The 23,186-nt window shown below is 37.5% G+C and overlaps 3 protein-coding genes and 3 pseudogenes across 40 annotated transcripts; 4 read left to right on the top strand and 2 right to left on the bottom strand.

Moving 5' to 3' along the window:
• Positions 1–8: 8 nt before the first annotated feature.
• Positions 9–23,184, bottom strand: LOC110766015 (uncharacterized). 36 transcript variants are annotated; one of them, XR_015833783.1, is made up of 24 exons: positions 22,849–23,182; positions 22,717–22,742; positions 22,096–22,163; positions 21,360–21,411; positions 21,136–21,229; positions 20,937–21,043; positions 20,705–20,784; positions 20,479–20,556; positions 20,054–20,169; positions 19,892–19,954; positions 19,735–19,808; positions 19,562–19,618; positions 19,372–19,396; positions 19,136–19,234; positions 18,848–19,035; positions 18,576–18,768; positions 18,167–18,240; positions 17,418–17,596; positions 17,282–17,324; positions 16,673–16,735; positions 15,562–16,554; positions 15,250–15,470; positions 14,094–14,940; positions 9–23 (listed from the first exon to the last, which is right to left on the bottom strand). XR_015833783.1 is itself a non-coding variant. In XM_088248860.1 (23 exons), the coding sequence occupies exons 11-16, from the start codon at positions 19,915–19,917 to the stop codon at positions 18,624–18,626; spliced, it is 585 nt and encodes a 194-aa protein (XP_088104986.1). In that variant the 5' UTR covers positions 19,918–19,954; positions 20,054–20,169; positions 20,479–20,556; positions 20,705–20,784; positions 20,937–21,043; positions 21,136–21,229; positions 21,360–21,411; positions 21,795–21,929; positions 22,096–22,163; positions 22,717–22,737; positions 22,849–23,184; the 3' UTR covers positions 14,188–14,940; positions 15,250–15,470; positions 15,562–16,554; positions 16,673–16,735; positions 17,282–17,324; positions 17,418–17,596; positions 18,167–18,240; positions 18,576–18,623. The 36 variants fall into 36 exon arrangements, 29 of the variants coding, with proteins under 29 accessions (XP_088104986.1, XP_088104990.1, XP_088105009.1 ...); XR_015833784.1 differs by having other exon boundaries at positions 19,136–19,237; XR_015833785.1 differs by having other exon boundaries at positions 18,848–19,031; positions 19,372–19,473.
• LOC110766017 (uncharacterized) lies at positions 1,349–4,950 on the top strand. Of its 2 annotated transcripts, XM_088249665.1 has the most exons (6): positions 1,349–1,772; positions 2,215–2,356; positions 2,515–2,586; positions 2,679–2,905; positions 3,513–3,704; positions 4,295–4,950. In XM_088249665.1, the coding sequence occupies exons 2-6, from the start codon at positions 2,269–2,271 to the stop codon at positions 4,601–4,603; spliced, it is 888 nt and encodes a 295-aa protein (XP_088105791.1). In that variant the 5' UTR covers positions 1,349–1,772; positions 2,215–2,268; the 3' UTR covers positions 4,604–4,950. The 2 variants fall into 2 exon arrangements, with proteins under 2 accessions (XP_088105791.1, XP_088105792.1); XM_088249666.1 differs by lacking the exon at positions 2,515–2,586 and having other exon boundaries at positions 1,358–1,772.
• LOC110766011 (expansin-B15-like) lies at positions 7,047–8,998 on the bottom strand (annotated as a pseudogene). The gene is made up of 4 exons (XR_015833779.1): positions 8,447–8,998; positions 8,305–8,357; positions 7,936–8,129; positions 7,047–7,833 (listed from the first exon to the last, which is right to left on the bottom strand). The product of XR_015833779.1 is annotated as an expansin-B15-like (transcript).
• On the top strand, positions 10,799–13,199 carry LOC110766024 (hexose carrier protein HEX6-like). The gene is made up of 5 exons (XM_088248852.1): positions 10,799–11,035; positions 11,404–11,726; positions 11,951–12,645; positions 12,829–12,896; positions 12,973–13,199. The coding sequence occupies exons 1-4, from the start codon at positions 10,900–10,902 to the stop codon at positions 12,890–12,892; spliced, it is 1,218 nt and encodes a 405-aa protein (XP_088104978.1). The 5' UTR covers positions 10,799–10,899; the 3' UTR covers positions 12,893–12,896; positions 12,973–13,199.
• LOC110764723 (hexose carrier protein HEX6 pseudogene) lies at positions 12,997–13,359 on the top strand (annotated as a pseudogene).
• LOC110766023 (hexose carrier protein HEX6 pseudogene) lies at positions 13,375–16,335 on the top strand (annotated as a pseudogene).
• Positions 23,185–23,186: the final 2 nt, after the last annotated feature.

Below are 23,186 nucleotides of genomic sequence, written 5' to 3' on the forward strand. Positions count from 1 at the left end.
TTGGGCTAGCTCTGGCCCCTTACCTTTTGAGACCCAAACTAAAAGAATATCAAAACAATTTCATCATAATTCATCAAGGTAAATAAAGTACATTCATAGCCTCCAATTAAATAAATAAAAATTTAACGTATTACATAGTTTTTATATATTATAGAACAGAGTAGATCCATTCATATGAAAGGTAATTATAAGATTACACATGAAGAACACTGCTCTAGAGGAGGGTTTTTACAAACAAAAGAGAAAAAAAATATAAACAATAAAATACAACCAATGCAAAAACATTGAGCAAATTATGTATTACATAGTTTATTTTTATTTATACACAAGCGATATTAAGTAAAAAATAATAATCGAACCTTAGAACCTCAAATGTAAGAAATGAACCGATCCAAACCAGATAAATAGTACCGCATCGGTTTCAATTTGACGCAAAAATCGGTCCAACCCGAACCATGCCCACCCCTAGTAACCATTACAAAATTGACCCATGTGAGAGACTGAAGAGGGTTATCACCATTAATGACGACTTGACTCTCTTTGCTGGGCGCAAAGAAGCAAGCTGTACGAAAGCCACGAGAACTAGAAAAGCTACAAAATTCGTTATCATGAACAATGAATTAATCCGGCGGTCTGCTAAGAGTGTTCTTCTGAGATGCCTCGGACTAAAAGAATCAATGCGAGTCATGGAAGAAATCCACGAAGGATCTTATGGTGCGCATCAATCGGGGAAAAAGATGAGATGGCTTATCAAGAGATATGGCTATTTTTGGCCAACCATGGAGAAAGATTGTTTCAATTATGCTAAATGATGTGAAGACTGTCAGCGAAATGGCCCGATGCAACACATACCAGCAGTTCCTCTGAATCCAATTATACAGCCTTGACCTTTCAGGGGATGGGCCATGGATTTTGTGGGCAAAATCGTGCATAGTTCTAGTAACGAGCACACCTTCATCATCTGTTATGCCCGATTCTTCAATAGCCTTCAGAACAAGTTTTTTTCCAGTTTCCTCATCTTTAGGACTCTATCATTCTGCACCAATGCATACAAAAAGCAGATTTGAGTATATATATATAAACAAAGTTGTTTTAAGTTTTTATAATGGTGTATTAGGATGTAATGGGGGTATTTTTGGTAGTTAAATAAGGTAAACTTAGTTAATTTTATATTTTGATTTAAATATTAGGGTGTACTTAGATCATAGGGTGTACTCAATTAATTTTATGGTTCGTTTAGCAGTACTAAAAAACAAAGGCACGTAATCGCAACAATAGAACCAAATCTAATTAATAAAATTTCCATATCCGAGCCGGTACACACCAAATCTAATTAATAAACAATTAGGACAAACAAACAACCCACTAAGTTTAGGGTTTAGGATTTAGGGTGTAGGAAAGCATAATATTGGAAAGAGAGGCATTAGTTATCATTTCTCCATTGGATTCTCCTTCTCCTGCTCATTCATCGGATCCTTTAGCTAGCTGCTCAATTGCTCTATCCATAAGCTCCTCTAGCTGCGCATTCCCTCTAGCCAGTTTCTCCATGGCCTTGAGAAAGAAGTACTCAGAGTCACCACGAATACAATTAAAAATTAAATAAAAAAAGAATAATAAGGAAGCCCTACCGGTTGCATTGTGTTTGCTCAACCTCTCTAAACGAACCTCCATCTCCATCAGGTCTTGATGAACCTTCTTCTCCCTCAGGGATTGTAATTCAACATAATACTCCTTGAACTTTCTTATCCAACCAACAGCTGCAGCAACCTGAGGTCTCTCTCTCTCTGTTTCCATACATATGCTTTTATGTTTGAATTGGCCGGCTATTGGATTTTGCTTTTTATTTTTATCAGATTATCAAAACTCACTTGTGTATAATCACTGGTAACTCGTCTTTATTTCTATTAGTGTTAAAGTATTTGAGATTGGTGAATTCAATTCACAGTTTGTATATAGTGTATCAAGTGCCTTCATAAATAATCCTCAACATAAGTCGGCCAGTGGATCAGAAAACAATATATAGTTTTTGACACTGATTATTCAGCATCCATTACCTTTTTTTGGGTCAGGCAGTATCAGTTTATGTCTAGTTTGCTTAAAGAAAATTTATCTTTGGTGTAATTTGTCTTTGACCTCCCATCTTTGTCAGCTAAATGCCATTATTCCTTTACTTTCATCGTCATTTTACTTACTTTTGTCATTTGATGGTGTTAGGTCTTGAAATGGGAAGATGTGGAAGTAGGAGAGCCAAAGGAGGGAGAGGTTCGTATGAAGAACAAGGCTATTGGGCGTAATTTCATTGATGTATACTTCCGCAAAGGCGTTTATAAGGCTGCTACGGTTCCCTACACCCCAGGTTCTGCTGCATTTCTAAGATTATGAAGATACAGTTCAACCAAGATTGACTTCTAGCCAATTTCTGACTTCATTTTCTTTTAAAAAACTTCGGTTTTTCTTCACAGTTTTCTCTAATAAACCTTTACCATGTGAGTATATTTTTTGAAATATGGTTAGGAACGATTGGGGCGAACCAAATACAACCTAATACAAGAATGCAGAGCATGACATCAGATAACGATTTCCATTGTTAGATTTGTTGTATATATTTACATCTAAAACTTGTTTGGGCTTTGATAATATATTTACACAATTTATTTACATATCAAAATTGATTTCAGGTGTTGAGGCTTGTGGAGTTGTGACAGCTGTGGGACCAGGACTAACAGGCAGGGAAGTTGGAGATCTTGTAGCCTATGCTGGTCAGCCAGTGGGCTCATATGCTGAAGAGCAGATCCTTCCTGCAACCAGAGTTGTGCCTGTTCCTCCTTCCATTGACCCTACTGTTGCTGCATCCCTCCTGCTCAAGGGTATGACAGCTCAGTTTCTACTACGCAGCTGTTTCAAGGTAGCTTTATATTTATGCAGCAGCATCTGGAATTTCAGGAAGTCATTAACCATTCATTAAGTCTGTAAATGAAGCTAGTTTGAATTACAAAACACGAGATAACCACATCCTGGTTGTGATATTTTAGGCCATGCTAGTTTTAGTATTCCTTGAATATGCGTGTGGCATTGCAAAACAATTTTGTAGAGCTATTAGCATGCACCTATTAGTTTTCCTGTCAAGGAGAATATTCATTACTGTTAATACTTTTGATCTTTTTTGTGGTCATTGTAAAACTTTTTGGGCAGAATTGCCCCTGTTTTGACAAAGTATGCTCAGTTGTGTTTGAGTAGTCTTTTTCATTTGTTAATCATGAGCACTCATGGGAGTTGAGGAGCTCTCTCTCTCCCTCCCTATTTATATTTGTTCCTATGAGCACTCATGTCCTATCATTATCTGATGAAAGATAAAACTACCATTCTTGTTCTCTTTCACTTTTTCATTTGTGGCGCACTTGTTGATGCTGTTCCACCGGACAATCTGTGGAAAGAAAAAAAAACATAACAACTAAGTATGATTCAATGAGTAAAATGTCCAAACCATCAAGATTGGATCCCTTTTATGCCAGTGGGCTAATTCCCTTGGTGCCACTGTCATTGGAACTGTATCTACTAAAGAGAAGGCAGCTCAAGCCAAGGAGGATGGATGTCACCATGTCATAATCTCTAAGGAAGAGGACTTTGTTGCTCGAGTGAAAGAAATAACATCTGACAATGCGGTCGAGGTTGTTTATGATTCTGTAGGAAAGGATACTTTTGAGGTAAGCTATACTTTTCTTCTCTCTTTTTTCTACAAATGAACAAAAACACAATCAAGGGAGTTTAGGGAGAGATCATACCCTGTTCAAATTCTGCATGAGTACATTTGAGTAGGCTTCCCCTTAACATGGTTCAGAAGTTTCTCAATGCTAGACCAGGCCTATGAAACCAGTTGTTTTTTAATTTGAGCCAGGTTTATGAATTTTTTAAAAGATGAGGGGGTCCATTTAGACGGAATGCTTTAAAGTTAAGAGTTGGATTTTGACAAAAGGCTTTTGTGTCGGATCAGTCAATCTAGCTATATTTTATTTACTAAATTCTTAGACCTGAAATCACTCTTCCCTAGTAGACCCTAAAGGTAGTTACATTGTGATTGTGGTAGTGCAAACGGTTGGTAATCAGTAATTAAAAGAGAAGAAGAAAAGACACCCTCAAATAATTGTGTTGTGTCGTGATTTATTCAAATGTTGCAAGCCCAACTGGTCTCCCAGATCAACATAATCTGGTAGATAATGAGTTCTGGGTAGGCAGTCTTTTGCTAATTTGTGTTTTGGACTGAGAATCCTTAATTGGGAGTTATTGTTGTATTCAGGGATCACTGGCATGCTTGAAGACTCGTGGATACATGGTGAGTTTTGGGCAGTCATCAGGTGCGCCAGATCCGATTCCATTGTCAGCCATTGCAGTGAAGTCACTGTTCTTGACTAGGCCTACGCTCTTTCATTACGCTGTAACTCGAGACGAATTGCTAGGGATGGCGGGAGAGGTATTTGGTAATGTTCAATCAGGTGTATTGCGGGTTCGAGTAAATCACACCTACCCATTGTCTCGAGCAGCACAGGCACACGACGAAGACCTTGAGAATAGGAAAACATCTGGATCTGTTGTGCTTATCCCCTAAGGCAAATATGAGTTTGGTTTGTTAATTTTAAAGGCTACGTGGTGCGTGTGTGAAAATGAATAAGGAACGTTTGCCTTCATGTTCAGGATAGCTGCTGTGCCAAATGAAATGGATGTCTGACTGCAGTCATCAAGAGACTTTGTTAAGCTAGCAATAAAAAGGGGAAAAACTGGACTTTAATTTATAGTAATGTATTGCAAGTACAAATTTTCTTTTTCTTTGTATAATTGTGAAAATGGGGTATTATAACAAGGAGGATAATGATATCAAGGCTTAAAAGAGTAGAAAGAGAATTTGTTCCGAATTGGCAATGTAATGTACCCTAATTAATTTCCATGAACATAAAACCTTGCTGATTTATATGAGCAAACTTAGCTCCACAACTGCAGTGTTGTTGACATACATAACCAGACGCAAATATTTGCCTTTTTGAATGTGCTTGCTTATAACTTATAAGAAATATGTCGGAAATATTGTTGGAAAATATATTGGGCTGTAAAATTCTCTTTTCTATCTCTCTCCTCACGTGAATGGTGAATGGTTGTGCGTACTCAAGTTACAAACGTGAATGGTTGTGCATACTCGAGTTACAAACGTTTCTCTCGACGAAGCATCCTCAAATTCTACTAGTGGAAAACATGCAAATGATGTAACCTCACACACAATTCTCACTATGAAGACCATGGGCTCCTAAGGCGGTTTCTTGGAACTTGTTACCTTGAGGCTTCTCTATAAATTAGGGGATCCTAGTCCTATGACCACAACATGAACGTACACTCTTTGAATTGGTTGAGTTGAAATGGGAGATAGGCCTCCCAGAGGCCAATGGGAATGAGTGACTGGGAGGGTTCCTCATAACTTTCTTTTCATCTTCTTCATGAAAATTGAGGAGGTGAGATTATAGGAGTTCTCTCCCAAGCCACTCATTTCTATTGTTTCCGGGAGTCACTCCTTTTTCTCTTCATACCAGACGCACGAAATTTGGATAATTGTGCCACTTTTTGTAATTATCAAGATAAATTCGATAATCACTAACTATTTCAGAAAATTTTCCTTTTCACTTTTTCTTTGTTGAAGTCATACAATTCTGGTAAGCCCAATACAGTTTTGGTAAAGACTGATTTGGTAATTCTTGGTTTTTTTCTTCTTCTTGCAGGTCGGAATTTCAACTGGAATTGCAGAATTTGGTCACATTTGGAAGTACCTTTTGGGCCAAGATCACCATCTCCCTCTTCAAATTGATTGTATTGGATTTGGGTTTTCGTGAATAGTCACATGCAACACTGGGCATGGGAAAAAATACAAATTAATCGTAACAAAATTTAATCCAATTCCAGATAATGTATACATTGTACTTGTATATCTCTCATCACATTATACTTATGATACATACGTTTTTCTTGATATTGAGTCACCTAATTCTAGGACGTGGAAGAGACAAAGATAAAATGGGATGCGGGCACACACTCATGCTATACACGTTTTTTTCTTGGTGCGTCCTTGAATTATAGCACTTGGGAAGCATGCAAGGGTGCTCATATAACTAACATAATGCGATGAGAAAGTGGAGAGATTATAGAGTAGTACGGTATTACCACGTCAGCATATGATACTTCCATTCAAATTTTGCCATGTGTCCTATTTAAAAGAAAATTAAAATTACTTGTACAGCTGGACTTTGACCTCCAATTTTACCCTTTAAAATAACATTAGAAATAAAATAAAATAAAAGAATACTCCAGACAATCTCGGCAGTAACCCTACCCTGCCTCCTCCACCGCCTCTTTCCCTTATCTCTGCCAATTGAAGTCTTCTTCTTTTTGTGTTTTTTTTTTTCTCGACAATATCATTGAATCCATCTTCCTTTTATACATCCCACCCTCCATCTCTCTCTCCCCCTCCCTCATCAACTACCACTTTATTTTATAGTTAGTTTAAATTCACATCCCAAAAGAACTTCTTAGGGTTTTTACTTCAGTTTGCTTTTCTGTAAAGTTTTTCCCTCATGGTAATCCTCAGAGTGTGATGGTTAGAATACAAAGTAATAAGAAATTGGAACATGAGGTTTTGAGGCGAGGAAGACGACTCCATGGAGAAACTGAAGGATTGAGAGAAGATGAAAGAAGTTGAGAAATGATACATATACGAAGAGTTGGGTGCCTTGGTGGGGATCTTGGACTTGTAAAGAGCTCGGCCGATGGAGAAATTTGTGCTGTTTGTAGAGAGAGAATTGCAGGTGGTAAAATTAGCAGGAGGAGAGGTTTGAGATGTGGGTTTGTTTCCTTCATTGTAGAAAAGCAGAGGAAGCTAAAAAGAAAAAGGGGGGAATAAATGGAGATTGAGGGTGGAGGAGGACTCCCAGTTGAAGGATTTTTTATTTTTTATTTTTTATTTTCTTCTTTTCTAATTTTATTCCAAAGGGTAAAATTGGAAGTCAAACTCCAGTTGTATAAATGGTTTTAATTTTCTTTTAAATATAACACATGGTAAATTTTGAATGGAAGTATCATATGCTGACGTGGTAATACCGTACTATTCTATAATTTCTCGAGAAGGTGAATGCACACTCGTGATACACACACTTTTCTCCGTAGTGTCGTGTGAGTCCGTGAATCCTGATACTCGGAAAATTTCTCAGAGGCCAATGGAGATGAGTGACGGTGAGTGTTCCTAATAATTTCTCTTCATCTACTTCATGAAAATCGATGAGGTGACATAATAGGAGTTCTCTCCCATGCCATTCATTTATATTGTTTCTGAGAGTCTCTCCCTTTTCCCTTGATGCCATATACTTGAGATTTGAATTTTTATTTCTCGAGTTCTTGGTGAAGACGGATGTCCTTTTGGTAATTCTTGTAACGTTTTGTTTTTCTTTACAGTACATGGTCATAGATAATTGACCAAGGATCTATAGGTGGCACCAGGTTTCCACCCAACTGGAATTAAATCTTTGGCCAGCAAAGTTTGGGCTGAATACTGAGATGTCAACCTCATTAACAATGGAGGATGCAATTCTGAGCCTGCATCAAGTTTCCACACCGCACCCCATATAATTGTTGCATGGTACGCCATTCATCACCACCGTCCGATGAGGAAGCCTCCTTCAACTCAACACCAGCAAAATCACCATCTCCCTCCTCACAAATTCAATCATAGCAGCAAAATAGTTTGGGTTTGAGCCCTGGTCCACGTGGAATGCAATGGTTTTTCCTGAGTAGTCACATGCCACACTGGCAAATGGCCATGGAAGAAAAAACACAAATTAATCTAGTCCAAAATGTATAATAAATAATCTACCAAATTTTGCAAATGTAAAATTGAGTTTCATGTACCGTGCAAACTGAATTTGTAACACTCCGGCATCGCGTAGTTTCTCTTGTTGGCCAGGACGTGCCATGGCACCAAATGCAGTTCCGCTCAGGTCGAAATGTGCCGGCTCCGATGCACAAGGTCCTCCGGGGCAAAAGTCCGTGATGACCACCCTCGCTGGTCTGCTGGAACAAGATGCATGTTTGGTACATTTTACCTGACGTTAATTAAAATTGGACAAATTAATATATATATATATATATATATATATATATATATATATATATATATATTTAGAGAGAAGTAATATATTATTATATATACGTCCAAACACTAAAGCTTTATGAATGTCAGCTATTATAAAGAATAGAAGAGTGACGTAAGCCAGTAACCATAGAAGAGAATGAAGGCTGTGACACCAAATTTCCATACCCACAAGACCCGCCTGCATTTACAATTTGTTAACTAAGCAACATCATTATTTCTTAACCAGAATTATTAAACATGCACACATATTAATCATGCATTAATTACCGTCACTTCCCGCACCGTCAGGGCTGCCATACCAAGTAGCTCCGGCAGGGTACCAATGGGTGGCAGCAGTCGACAAGTTTAAGCGCTTGCGATTAACAGCAAAACACAGCTTAAAGTAGCAAAATACAGTGATTAAGTACCAAAGGGGTTTTAAACCAGCTAAGTGTAGCTTATTAAGAGTGGCCATGGCTAAGCTGCACTGCACTTAAGTTGATATTGCTAGTTTAGGGTGTGGTTTTTAGTGTTAAAAGCTTACTGGTTTTTATAGAGGAAAATACCATGTGCCTGTTGCTATCAATCCAAGTCCAATTATTTTTTTAAAATTGGTATTATTAATGGAGTGAAGTGAAGTAACATGGCGCTTTCTACAGGTCGCCTTAATTTGACACAAACTAGAGGACACTTTTGTGAATTATCATATCTTTTATTGACAGGAAAATAATCATAGACTAATCTACATGTAGTTTGAATTTGCATGCTCAAGTTCTGCAGATAAGCCAATGCGGAAACATGGTTTTACTTGCAAATCTTCAAGGGAGGATTTCAAAATAAAACCCATAAATTTAGGCTGAGTATGTGGGGTGTTGGTGCTTTATTGACTTTATTTTAAGAAATTGGGGAAGATTTCCAAATGAATTTTCACTATTTTTCCACTGTCCAAAATTTCAAATTCAAAGCTCATCAGCCCATAATTGATAACCATAAGCTGACTAGACTAGACTAGACGAGACGAGACGATACAATCAACTCAAGCAGTAGGTTTTTGACTAATTTGCATGGCTAATTATAACAATATTATGGCTCAGCCAAAATAATCTAAACGAAAAGAAGTCTGTCGGTGGAGTAGGGCCGTCCTTGATCTTGGATTTTAACATTTTGTGTTACATCATTCACAAAAGGTTTCCATGAATATAGCCGTTGATGGCGGTTAACGGTCGTTATTATATATATCTCCAGGCTCTTGCAATTTATGGGATGCCATTTTCGAAACAAAAATAATAAAAAATAAAGATCAAATGGCTATAATTTCAACAACATCAGGGTCACCTATTATATACTAATTTGTAGATTATGGACATTATTATTTCAACGGTAATTGATTAGCTTATGGATGAAATAATTTTGTAATTATGCACACAACCTAGTGAATATATAATGATGGAAGCTTGTTATAAAATCCCATTGAGACAGAAATCTCACCACCGAATCTATCATTTTGAGTTTTATGTAGAATTTTTTTTATTTTTTTTTGTATGGAGACAGATAATCCTACTTTATTATATCAACTTCTGCATGCTAAAACTTTTTGAAAAAAGAAAATATAGGTATATATATTCAAGTTAGTTGGGTCAGTGAAGCTTTTGATTTTGTTAAAGTCCCCCAAATTAATATCACACCGTCATCCAAACACGAATATCTTCGTTTAAAAGACTATTTTTAGTGTAAAAAGTCTCAAATTCTGGATATTTCGCTGCACGAATTTTCTGAGAAACAAAGGCATAAGCATGTAGGTTTAGGGTCAGACTAACTACTCCAAGAACACAAACTGGTTCCTAGTACAAATAGTGTTGACTGTGATTTTTGCTTCCTTTTTGTTTCATACGTGCTTGTTTGTGGCCGTTATTTCTGTTTGTTTACTAGTTTATGTTTTGTTTCTCTCAGACTCTTTGGGAGTTTTATTGGGCTTGGGGTTTGTGTTGTTGTCTTTCTGTTGGGCTATATTTATCTTTTAGCCTTTGTCGGTCTCCATTGGGCCGATTAGTTGGTAGTTGGAGAGGTCAAATTGACACCCATAAATCTATCACCACACCCAAATCCTAAAATATTTTCCGGACTTTCCGATTTTGCTCTCATTTAGATTAGGGAGCTTTAGTTTTCACACACAATATAGTTTACTATTTAGGTAAATAAGAATTCAATTTCAGCTAATTAGGATAAAGCCAAAAGCCAAAATATGGTACTTTCTTTTACTATAATATAATTAAAATTGGGCCGGACTTTTTAAGAAAAATGGTATCATTGTCTTTTCAATTATTATTTTAAAGTGGCCCAACAAATTTGGGTCTACTCTTTCGCCAATTGAATAACAATTCTCTCCATGCTCAATGATTTGTGAATATCAAGCCTTAATTCAAAAAAATCCCAAAATATCAACTAGTCGGCCCAATGGAGACCAACAAAGGCTAAATGATTTGTGAATTGTTAGTCTTGGACTATTGTGTTTATCTTAATGTTATTTTGTTTATATTCTTCTTCGATTGTATTTTGCTTTATGCTTCAATCAATGAAGTCCAAAATTAAGCGATATTTTAGTTTGAACATTCCACACCGAGGCATACTGATAAATTGACTGCTGTTCATATTGTCAATCTATATCCTTACAAACTCTATCTTACCAAGATGTACTCTCTCTTTTTTCCACACCGGTGCATTAGCTTGAAAGAAGAAAAGCCATGGCAGCAGCTGAGTTAGGAATAACAACAAGCAAAGATGAGCATTACATTGGCAAGATGACCCTGCTTGTTGTGCTATCTTGTATGGTTGCTGCCATGGGAGGCATTATTTATGGCTATGATATTGGGATTTCAGGTCAGTGAGCTTCTCTAGTAACACATATATATTGAATTAGTTCTTGTAATACTTGCCAAAAATAAATATAAAAAAGGGAGTTTTACTAAAACACCCAAAATAGGGGCTGAAATTATAAAAAAACCCAACACCCAAAACACTTTATAAACACACCCAAAACCCATCATTACACACACTCAAAACCCATTTATAAACACACCCAAAAAATATACAATTGTTGATTTTGGGTGTGTTTCTATGTTTAAATAGTGTGTGGGTTTTTTTATAAATACATGTCTAGGATTGGGTTTATTTATAATAATCTATATAAAAAATTAAAAAAATCATTAAATTATTATTCAAGTACTAATCCTGATTAATTCATGAAGGTGGAGTGACTTCAATGGAGCCGTTTCTCAAGAAATTTTTCCCAGAAGTGCACACTAAGATGAAAGAAGATACCAAAACCAGCAACTACTGCAAATTTGATAGCCAACTTTTAACAGCATTTACATCCTCACTCTATATAGCTGGCCTTGTAGCTTCCTTCTTTGCCTCTTCAGTCACCAGAACCTTCGGCCGAAACCCTTCAATCCTTGTAGCTGGTGCCTCATTCCTTGCTGGTTCGGCCTTAGGCGGTGCAGCTACTAATGTCTTCATGCTAATATCTGGTCGTATCTTGCTTGGTGTTGGGGTTGGCTTTGCAAACCAGGTATTATGCTCCATATTTGAACCTTTTTTTTTCCTTTTTTAACTTAAGACTAGTCTATAGGGTAATGTTCTATTGTCATACATCTGACTTGTTATTTTGTTAAACAAAATTCTTGCAACATAGGATGCCATGGCAGACAAAATTTTCCATTGTTTATTTTATATACATTTTAATAATGTTATGTGTGATAACATTTGGTTCCACACAATCAAACATCCTTGCAGTCAGTCCCACTTTATCTCTCAGAAGTGGCACTACCTAGACACACAGGAGCTTTCAACATTGGCTTCCAATTATGTGTTGCCATTGGAGTATTATCAGCTAACCTCATCAACTTCGGTGCTGAAAAGATCACAGGCGGCTGGGGGTGGCGAATCTCCCTATCCTTGGCAGCAGTCCCAGCCTCAATACTAACTCTAGGTGCTCTTTTACTGCCAGAAACACCCAACAGCTTAATCCAAAGCTTCAACGACCACCAAAAAGCCAAGTCAATGCTACAACGAACACGAGGATGCGAAGATGTCCAAGCAGAACTGGACGATCTCATCAAAGCAAGTGAAAATTCAAAAACCATCAAACACCCTTTTAAGAAATTGATGCAAAGAAAGTATAGGCCTCAACTTGTCATGGCAATTGCCATGCCATTCTTTACACAAGTGACTGGGATCAATGTCATCTCATTTTATGCGCCAGTACTATTTAGAACACTTGGTCTAAGTGAAAGCATGTCACTCTTGTCAGCTGTGATGAGCGCCGGCATGGTAGGCACCTGCGCGACATTTGTATCAATGCTTATGGTGGGCAAACTAGGCAGAAGAACTCTGTTTGCAATTGGGGGCATTCAAATGTTTGTGTCACAAGTTATAGTAGGGAGCATAATGGCTGCTGAGCTAGGTGACATTGGTGGAATAAGGAAAAGGTATGCATATTTGCTGATCATCTTTAATTTGTGTCTGTGTATGTAGCTGGGTTTGCTCGGTCATGGGGCCCACTAGGGTGGCTGATCCCAAGTGAGATTTTCCCACTAGAGTTTATGGCCGCAAGCCTTCAATCCTTGCTGGGGGTGCTGCATTTCTTGCCGGTTCGGCTTTAAACGGTGCAGCTTTGAACATCTACATGCTAATCCTCGGTCGCATCTTGCTTGGTGTTGGTGTTGGTTTTGCTAATCAAGTAGTGTTTTTTGCCCCTAAACCAAATGCAGGTTTTTTCTTGTTACTTTGTTGCATAATCTATTTGTTTTGTGCAGGCTGTTCCTTTGTATCTTTCGGAAATGGCACCAGCAAAACACAGAGGAGCAATTAACAATGGCTTCCAATTTAGTGTCGGCATTGGTGCTCTGTCCGCTAACCTCATCAACTACGGCACTGAAAAGATCAAAGCCGGTTGGGGTTGGCGAATCTCCCTAGCCATGGCGGCAGTCCCTGCCTCAATGCTAACACTTGGTGCATTTTTCCTTCCTGAAACACCAAACAGTCTCATTCAGCGCAGCAAAAACCACCAAAGGGCCAAGCAAATGTTGCAGCGCATCAGAGGCATCGATGATGTAGAAGCAGAGCTTGATGATCTCATCAAAGCAAACAACGTATCGAAAACTATCAAATACCCTTTCAAGAAAATCTTAGAGAGAAAGTAAAGGCCTCAACTTGTCATGGCAATAGCCATACCATTTTTCCAGCAAGTGACAGGGATCAATGTCATGGCCTTTTATGCCCCGATTCTTTTTCGAACAATTGGTTTGGGAGAAAGCGCATCGCTTTTGTCTGCAGTCATGACTGGCGGAGTTGGTACAATCTCAACCTTCATATCTATGCTCATAGTGGACAAATTTGGGAGAAGAGCTTTGTTCATGGTAGGGGGAATTCAAATGTTGATATGCATATATGTAGCAGGATTTGGGTGGTCATGGGGGCCTCTTGGATGGCTGGTGCCTAGTGAGATTTTCCCATTGGAAATTCGATCAGCCGGGCAAAGCATCAATGTAGTTGTGAATTTTTTGTTCACTTTCATTGTTGCTCAAACTTTTCTAGCAATGCTTTGCCACTTCAAGTCCGGGATTTTCTTCTTTTTTGGGGGTTGGGTGACGGTGATGACCGTGTTCGTCTACTTGTTTTGCCGGAGACGAAGAACGTGCCTATTGAGAAGATGGAGATGGTGTGGTTGGAGCACTGGTTTTGGAGGAGACTTGTGGGGGATTTTAGCAAGGACGCTAAGATAAAAGCGCCTTGGTGCAGTTGTATTGTAAATTGTAATGATACAAAATTCACATTACACTAGGATCTGTATAGATATAGAAGTTCTAATGTCATTTTGATGTTGGGCTCCTCTTTCAGTTATTTGGATCTATTGGGCTAAGCTCTGGCCCCTTACCTTTTGAGACATGACACATTTTCAAACTATAAGAATATCAAAACATTTTCATCATAATTCATCAAGGTAAATAAAGTACATTCATAGTCTCCAATTAAATAAATAAAAAATTTACGTATTACATAGTTTATATATATTATAGAACATAGTAGATCCATTCATATGGAAGGTAATTACAAGATTACACATGAAGAACACTGCTTTAGAGGAGGGTTTTTACAAAGAAAAAAGAAAAAAATATAAACAATAAAATACAACCAATGCAAAAACAATGAGCAAATTATGTATTACATAGTTTATTTTTATTTATACACAAGCGATATTAAGTAAAAAAAAATAATCAAACCTTAGAACCTCAAATGTAAGAAATGAATTCTCTTAAGGTTGATGAGGAGTGTGTTGGTGACGGTGACACTTCTCTTGGAATTGGAGGGGGGCCCCAGGTGGAAGAAAAATAGGAGGAGAGGCAGAGGGTTTATAGCTCACATTGCATAAAGCCTCTCAGCTACAGGCAGGCTTGACAGGAGACCCAGGCTGAGGCTGAGGCTGAGGAGGTATAGGGATGAGGTGGGTGGCTGAGGGTGGGGTAGAGATGCCCATGTTTGGCCACAGAAAGGACCCTTGTGGTCTGCATATCCTGAAACCACTCCTCAGTTTCTGTATTTTGGCTGCCTTGTCCTCATGAGTTGCTCTGGCTGCTGTCTCCTCCTTCAAGCTTATCTTCTTCTTCTTCTTGCTCCCCACCCTTTGATTTTGTTGCTGCTCTTTGATCAGTGTCTGATGGCGGTGGTGCTTCTGAGATACTTAGTGGTTCTTCCTTGCTTGATTTCAGCATCCCAATTTGTTCCTGCATTAATATTTTAACCTCAATATCCATCAAACATGTTCCATGCTAGCTTAATCATATTGATTATTTACAGACAGTGTTAAGAATGGCATATGTTAAAAAATTTGATTATGCATACAGGTGCGACAATAAATGCTATAATATTATTTAAAGCAGCCATAATCAAGTTGAACCATGAAACCAATTAATAAAAATTAAAAGGTCCAAACTTTTTTAACATAATATTATATTTAAAGCAGCCAAAGCTAGATTAAGTGTGCAATTAAGATATACAAGGGGATAATTAATTAATATCATGATCTGGTGTACCTCCATTATTTCCCTAAGTTTTTCTCTAATCTTATTTTGCTCCATTGTTAGCAGCACTTCATACTCCATGGCTCCATCAGCATTGTGCCGCCGCCTAAACCTCTGGGCTCCACCTTGCCCGCCATGTGTTTGAGCAAATGGTCCAACAAACCCGTATCCCCAATCAGCTTCCTTGCCTCAGTATTGGGGTCCCAAATTTATCACCCTCTGCAGCCTTGTACCTTAAACCCAAATCAAAGCATGAACCTTACTTATTCTTAACGCAGATCAAAATAACTAATAGTTATAACTAATTAAGAACAGAGTCCTCACCTCCCTGCTTACCCCACGTCACCATCCCAGTGAACTTTAGCTCCGACCAGCACGGACCCTTCATTATCTGGACCCTGAGCTCAGTATGTTCACTGTCTATTTTCATCGCTTGATACACATTTCATGCAATTTTAAAACTCGCAGCATTGCGCGGGCATCTTTTGCTAGTAAACCCTAAAGCCTATTTTTCTTCTTCTCATCCTTCTTCTGCATCTGGACCCTGAGCTCAGTAAGCTACTCGTTCTTCTCTTCATTATCCCTCTTCATCTTCTGCATCTGAACCCTGAGCTCAGTAAACTGCTCGTTCTTCTCTTCATTATCCCTCTTCATCTTCTGCATCTGGACCCTGAGCTCAGTAAGCTGCAGCACCCCCCATGGAACCATCGACGCCGCTGTAGGCACAACTAAGGCTATTTATACAGTCGGTACTCTTGGGGTGGGGTGTGCTGCAGCAGCAGCTTTGGATTCTTTTAAGAATCAGGCCAAGTCTGCCGAGCTGAAGGAGGAAGTCAGAGTGTTTGAAAAGAAACTAAGCGAGTATCGGTCACAAGATATTGAGGAGGTTGGTTTTTGCACTTCATTTTATTTCAATTAAAAAAAAAATTTAACTCGTATTTTTTGTGACAGATGAAGAGGCATAAGGAAGAGCTTACTGAGCTCAGGGACGAGATGCAGAAGATGAAGAGGGATAATGAAGAGAAGAACGAGCAGCTTACTGAGCTCAGGGTCCAGATGCAGAAGATGAAGAGGGATAATGAAGAGAAGAACGAGTAGCTTACTGAGCTCAGGGTCCAGATGCAGAAGAAGGATGAGAAGAAGAAAAATAGGCTTTAGGGTTTACTAGCAAAAGATGACCGCGCGATGCTGCGGGTTTTAAAATTGCATGAAATGTGTATCAAGCGATGAAAATAGACAGTGAACATATCAACTACCCAATTGCCAAAACACTCAAAAGGATTTACCAACATGTTCAAATATTGTAATCATCTAAACCTATCATTACAACAACAAATTAACACCAACCAATTGTCAATTGATGTCATCAGCTAATTCCTATGCTCTATTCACAAAACTTAAAACAATTAATTGAAATTTCACCCTAGAAACTCACCCCTTGCTTAACAGAACTAAAAACACTAACCAAACCGCTCTATCCGAAGCAACGAAAGACCACCTGCAAAATATCAAAAGAAAACATGGCTTTAAAAAAAATAAGAAAAAGGAAGAAAAAACAGAAAAATCAGAGAAGAAATTAGCTTGAGTATTTTATGCATGCACAATCTTTTCATTAAACCAAAAAATTAGCTTGAGCAAAATCTGTACGGAAAGATACCACAGGGAAAATGTATGTAATTGAGTTTCTTAAGTCTTCATTCAATGCAAAAATCAGCAAAAATCTGCTTGGTATATCAAACCCACATGAAGTCAGATTTTCAAATCCCACATATAAGTTATCATAAAGTTCTAATTCATCAAAATTATCTATCAGCCTCAGCATGTAGAATGCAAGACAGCGGTCTGCTTATATACCAAAAAACAAATAGGCACACAAACACATATATTACAACTAAAATTATTACAGTTGTGGTTCATTAGGCACAAATAAATTGAGTTTAATTAATTAGCACCAAAATAAATAAGCCAATAATCCGAAGCCACCATAATACCAGGTTCACATGATTCCTTAAATCTTAAACCTAAAAATTGGTTAGAATATTACCTGGAGAAGTTTTATGTGCTGGTTCCACCTTCAGTTTTTGAAGCTGACCAGTAAAGAAATATCGACCTCATTCAATGCAATGCGAGAACAAAAACTCAACAAAAGTACTTGTAGCACAGAGTGCTTCAAAATTTACCTGAACTGCAAGTTCAATAATAAAGAAGTCTTCTGCACCACCAACCAGAAAAGCATTTGGAAAAAGAGGAAATTGCCTTAAGAAGCTCCCGAGTTTTCCAACTGCATGAATCAACGCATTGGCTCCTCAATCAATGTCATGGCTAGAATGATAGTTATCCACATCAAGTAAAAAGTACCCTGCAAAAGTTTTAAAAATAAAGCATGAACTCCTGATCTACAGGGATTTTATTCAACCGTTTGGGCTCCAAAGCAACATGCTCAAGAAGATACTGAAATACAATGTGGGGTAAAACAACGCAAAAATGTAATGAATATTTCGTAAAGTACTTCAACAAAAGCATATAAATGTCATCTTTATGAGGGCTCATACACGAAAGAGGGATTGAAATCGCCTTTTATTTGATTGAGTATCAATCCTGAAAATATGCAGAGAGTGCCACTAATAAGTTTGTTAAGCTAAATGGATAATAAATTATAAATTGTGTGCAAGCACAAATTAAACCTAGTAACTTTCTTTTCGGTTACAATTAAACCTAGTAACTTTGAAAAGGAAGAAAAAGAACAAATTTGATTATCCAAATATGCTATTTGTCATTATATATATGGATAGGAGCGAAGACGAATGCTATTTGAAAAACAACAATATAATATTTGACATATAATCATATTCTCTGTTTCATCAGTCATTCAAATCTTCCCTTTAAACAGAGTAAATAAAGTCTAAAAGGTTAATTTCCTTGACAATACCTTTACCAGTCAAAATCCGTCTAATTTTGTGCCGTAGCAGTAGTGGGGTGGGCTTGAAAGCACATTAGCGTCACCTGCATGGAATGGATCAAAATCTTAACTTATTCTGATCCTAACCAATTTTTAACAAACACCTTCTCCGCTACTTGAGCTAATTCCAAGAGCATACATCGAAATTATTTTTGAGTAAAAGCAAAAACAACCCGGCAAAGGGTTTTAAGGTAAATCTGAAGTAAATCTAGATACGCGCAATCTCTTATTTACAAGTCACATGTATTAGATAAAACTAAATATTTGCAATCATTCATAAATTAAATGTATCAAGTAAATCTGAATAAACATGACTATGAGCAAACCATGCGTATATGGTAAATAAAAATTCATAAAATGAAGTGGAAAACTCATGTACCTGACGGATAACAGTGGCGGATATGCACATTGTGGATGATAACATTGCTTATGAACTGCAATGTGATGCAACCACCGCCCACAATGTGGACATTGGCTCCACGGCGATCAAGGGTCTTGTAGCTGTTGAAGATAAGCTCTTGGGAGAGCTTGATGAGCATGTTGCCAGGGAACACAATCCAGAGAGGCTCAGTCTGTATCACAGCATATCTGAGTGTTTGGCCTTGGATTCACAGCATCATCATTAGAAGAGTCTGACAATATAATACTCACCACCTTTGCCTCCAAGAGCATATTGGCCAAAACCCAATTGCACAATCTGCTAAGCTCTGCCTGTTGTTTGGCCAATTTGAGTCACATTCCCAACAGTCATCTATTGGGTTTCTGTTAGGCATGAAGAGTCCTGGTATTTTTGGGTTCCTTGCAGCATTTGCCTTCTTGCCAAAGAGGCATAAACCTTCCTGAAAAATAAAGGGAAAAAAGTAAAGATTGATAACTCAGATCTACAAAAGGCTGAGAAAGAGAAGAAAACAGAGGAGGTAATTAAAGCTACATATTTACCTATGAACTTCTTGAACAACTTCTTCTGGGTTGGGATATTGGCCAAACCCAATTGCACAGAGGAGGTAATTAAAGCTATGTATTTACCTATGTATTTGCCTTCTTGAACAGAGGAGATAACTCAGATTCATTCCTATAATATATATGTACATTGCATAAAACGTACTATGAAAAAAAAATTGTTTTGGACAGAGACCTCAAAGTAAAAATTAAAAAAGAGAGGAAAAACTTATCACCTTAGGGAGAACTGATTTTGGAAAACTGGAACCCCAATACAAAAGAAAGGTTTGCAATTTCGCAGACACATGTGAGAGCCCAAAATTCATCAAAACGAAACACTAAAGCCAAGAGGAGCCTTTATTCAGCAAAGTGGAGGCTCCAATTTTGAAGGGAAAAAAAAACAGAAAAAAAGAAAAGAAAACATACGTCTCCAATTCGACTGGTCGTTTTGAGGGGGTGCCTCTGACGCAGCCTCCTTCACATCTGCTACCAAAGCCAAACATCAAATACAAAATACGATTCAAATGATCAAAACAAAATTAGAAAAAAGCGAAATAAATTTGATAAAAGAGCGACGCTTTGGGGTCAAAAGTGGAGACCTTTGGCAACAAATTGGATTTTGCCAGGAGGAGAGTTGAGGAGGAACCACTTCCCCACCGCAAAACAACATTGTCTACATTAGACACTGACAAATAATCAAAATGGGTACAAATTTATTAATTAGAAAAAATAAAATATACAGCTGAGAGAACAAACCTCATTAATGGCAAGCACTTGGCCATTGCTCTTCTTGACCTTCTTCAGCTTCCTCAGGAAATACTTAATCCAAACAAATCAATCAACAATATTAAGTTTAACCCAAAATTCCCCACTGTATATTTGGGATCACAAAAGCCGAGCTAAGGCTAAGGATTATACCAGAACTTCGACTTGGCGCGAACCTCATTGGTGGCCCAGAGCTTCATTTGGTAAATCTTGGGGTGCTCATCAGATGCCATAGGGAGCTTCCTCCCAACAACCTGGTACTGGTGGAACTGCAACACAAAAAAGACACTGTTAATTGCAGCTTTACCATTTGACATGCCCTAAGAGAAATCTATCACACAAAAACAAATACCAAATTAAATGGAACCTAAGAAACTGTGAAGATAATTTCTAGATATTTGTTTACCAAATTTCATACAACAATCCTCCACTTAAACTGACTGTTTACAACAATACTAAGAATTTGTATGCATATGTAATATGCAATATTTGGCTAATCCATTTCACCAGTAGCCATATATTTAACTAAATAAACTATGTCTAAAACCAAATGGGTATTCTTCAAGAATAAAACCAACCTTCTTGAAGCATATCCATCTAAGTTATAATATGCGGCGGAAAAGAGAATAAAAAGAACCCCCTAGCATCCCAGTACCCTAACATGGAAAAAAATGCATAATTTAGAATTCTGTAACAGAAATTGTCTCATTAAATTAAACAGAAATAAAAAACAGTGAATTTAAGGTTGAGATGTAATCAACTTATTGAAAAAAAATTTTGAGGATGAGAAAACGATTGACAAACCTCTTAGCTAGTCCAAATGCGGAACCCTACTTCGTTTTTTCTTGTAGCACCTTCAAAGTCAGTCAACATTCTGTGTTGTCCTACAAAATATATTTACGAACACAGAACATCATAAAATACCTTTATTGTAAATTTCTTCAACACAAAAAATCCAGAACCAAAATATTTGACGAAATTCTATTAAAAGAAAAAAAAACTGAAATTAAATAGAGGGAGAGAGAACATTGTATACCGCAACTTCTGTACATATACACTGGCTCTGTCCCACAACAGTAGCAAGGGCAATGGCAAGCCTTTATTCAAGCACAAACAGTCAGCTGCCATTACCAATTCAAAAGCCTGCTCAATCCCATCACAGGGGAGAAATACAATCAAAATTAATAAAAGGAAAAGAAATTGAAATACAGTGGAGGTGATTAAAAGATGCAAACCTTGTTTCTATTTCAAAGTCCACGAATAGATGTAATTGCACCATTTTGTTGTGGTCCTGCAATGCACACAGTCATCAGCTTCACCCAAGCAACTCTGTGTGCCAATTCAAATCCACCATGAACCAATCCATAAGCTCAAACATAGAACCCAATCATATGATAAACCATCACACAAAAAGGCTTAATTTTGGTCCAAAAGGGCAATTCGAGGATATGGTTCTTACTTGAAATGCTTTGGTGAGGTTGCAAAATCACCTTTTTCCTCATGCTCAAACCCTTCAACAACCAAAAAACAATGAAAGGAAATTTTCATTGTAATTCCAAGCACATGCAATAAAGTACAAAGGCACCAAATTTTCAATCCAACATAATTATAGAACAAAGACTCAAACTTTTGCCTTTATGTCCTTGAGTTTCCACAGAAACCCAAGTGATTTCAATAAAAAGTACTAATGTTATTAAGTGGGTGACCTCAAACGCTCTTATAAGCATAATTATTGAACTCCTACCTACAAAACAACAGTAAAATGTTTTAAAATATGACATTTTCTATTTTTTTCTTGCATTTTCTTCGCAAACAAAAGGAGGGTAAGTAGGTTTCTACATATTTTATACAGTGTTAAATCCGATTTTTTGTTTGAATGATCTTATATCTTTACCTTCCAACTGAGAGATTGGTCGATCAGTTCAGAATATCAGCTCCCAATCATATTTCCTTTTAGATGCAAATATATATTAAGCTCCTAGGGTTCATTATCCACATGCTCAAATAGAGAGAGACAGAGAGATCTTGCCTGCTTAATAATTTTTTGGTTAAGGAATCATAATTCTGATCTTGTTTATAACATCTATTAGAATTATAATTCTCATCTGGAGTCATAAAAAATAAAAAAAAAAAAAAAAAAGCAGGAGTGTATAACCACAGGCAAACAGAATATCAGCCACACAGACATCAATTACCAGATTGATGAGCAGACTGGGGGTTCTCATATTGATTACTCCAGTTCTTTTTCCTTAGATCTTCCTCCCTATAACAACAAACAAAATCTAGTGAGAGACCAAATCACAACCTTTTCATCCTTAACTATCAACAAATCATAACCTTTTTCTAACAAAATCTTGTGAGAGACGAAAGGAGAAAAGACCGTTTCAATATAGTCCAGATCCTAGCTCATAGCAATACCAGAACAGAGAAACAGATATGCAACATGCATGTGCTATTATTCAATTACAGAGAAAACAAAAATCAAAGGGGGTTTTTGCATTTGTGGAACAGATTAATTTGGGAAAAAATATAAAAATCTTTCAAACAATTAAAAATTTCTCCAATGATAATCCAAGATCAAAATCCAACAGGGATATAGCAAGAAGGCAAGGATTTACAGATTCAACATGATGTGCATGCAGATCTATGAACACGAAAAGCAAAGCCCAATCTAAAAAAGAGCTGATTCAGCTGAAAGGGCACCAGAAATTACAATAATTTCTGTCCCAAAATCAATTCTATGATCCTACATATTACCAGAAATTACAACAACACCAGAAGAAAAAAAAAAAAAAAAGTCAGATCAGAGAAATTACCTAGAGCAAGCCAATCGTTTCCTATGCTTCCAAAATCAATTATGTCCACCAAAAATCACAAGAGTCAGATTAGATAAATATAATTAACAAAAAATTGTAAAATCCCTAAATTTTTAGGGTTTACACATATACCTCAAACTGAGAGAGAGAGAGAGAGAGAGAGAGAGAGAGAGAGAGAGAGAGAGAGAGCGAGCGAGACTCAGAGAAAGCAGGTGAGAGAGAGAGAGCGAGACTCAGAGAAAGCAGGTGAGAGAGAGAGTGATAGAGAGATCGGGTGAGAAAAATCTGGAAAGAGAAAGAGAGAGAGCGGGTGACTGAGAAAGAGACAGAGAGAGTGACTGAGAGAGATTGAGTGGTGAATCTGGATGAGTTTCACGGGCAGAGGTGAGAGTGATTGTGAGAGGCAGAGGTGAAACTCGAGAAGGAGTCTGAGAGAAGAGAAGGGAGGAGGCGGAAAGAAAAAATCGAAT

The sequence above is a fragment of the Prunus avium genome, chromosome 2, assembly GCF_965620075.1.
Source record: "Prunus avium chromosome 2, drPruAviu1.hap1.1, whole genome shotgun sequence".
Classification (NCBI taxonomy): Eukaryota; Viridiplantae; Streptophyta; class Magnoliopsida; order Rosales; family Rosaceae; genus Prunus; species Prunus avium.

What these genes read in the sequence shown, in the direction of transcription:
- LOC110766024 (XM_088248852.1), top strand. Translation starts at nt 10,900, where the DNA reads ATGGCAGCAGCTGAGTTAGGAATAACAACAAGCAAAGATGAGCATTAC. An exon ending in CTATGATATTGGGATTTCAG is followed by an intron (nt 11,036 to 11,403) that starts GTCAGTGAGCTT and finishes TAATTCATGAAG; the next exon opens with GTGGAGTGACTTCAATGGAG. An exon ending in ATTGGTGGAATAAGGAAAAG is followed by an intron (nt 12,646 to 12,828) that starts GTATGCATATTT and finishes TAAACGGTGCAG; the next exon opens with CTTTGAACATCTACATGCTA.
- LOC110766017 (XM_088249665.1), top strand. Translation starts at nt 2,269, where the DNA reads ATGAAGAACAAGGCTATTGGGCGTAATTTCATTGATGTATACTTCCGC. An exon ending in TACGGTTCCCTACACCCCAG is followed by an intron (nt 2,357 to 2,514) that starts GTTCTGCTGCAT and finishes AAATATGGTTAG; the next exon opens with GAACGATTGGGGCGAACCAA. An exon ending in TACTACGCAGCTGTTTCAAG is followed by an intron (nt 2,906 to 3,512) that starts GTAGCTTTATAT and finishes CTTTTATGCCAG; the next exon opens with TGGGCTAATTCCCTTGGTGC.
- LOC110766015 (XM_088248868.1), bottom strand. Translation starts at nt 19,917, where the DNA reads ATGGCCAAGTGCTTGCCATTAATGAG. An exon ending in AATCCAATTTGTTGCCAAAG is followed by an intron (nt 19,619 to 19,734) that starts GTCTCCACTTTT and finishes CTTTGGTAGCAG; the next exon opens with ATGTGAAGGAGGCTGCGTCA. An exon ending in GTTGTTCAAGAAGTTCATAG is followed by an intron (nt 19,032 to 19,135) that starts GTAAATATGTAG and finishes TTTTTCAGGAAG; the next exon opens with GTTTATGCCTCTTTGGCAAG.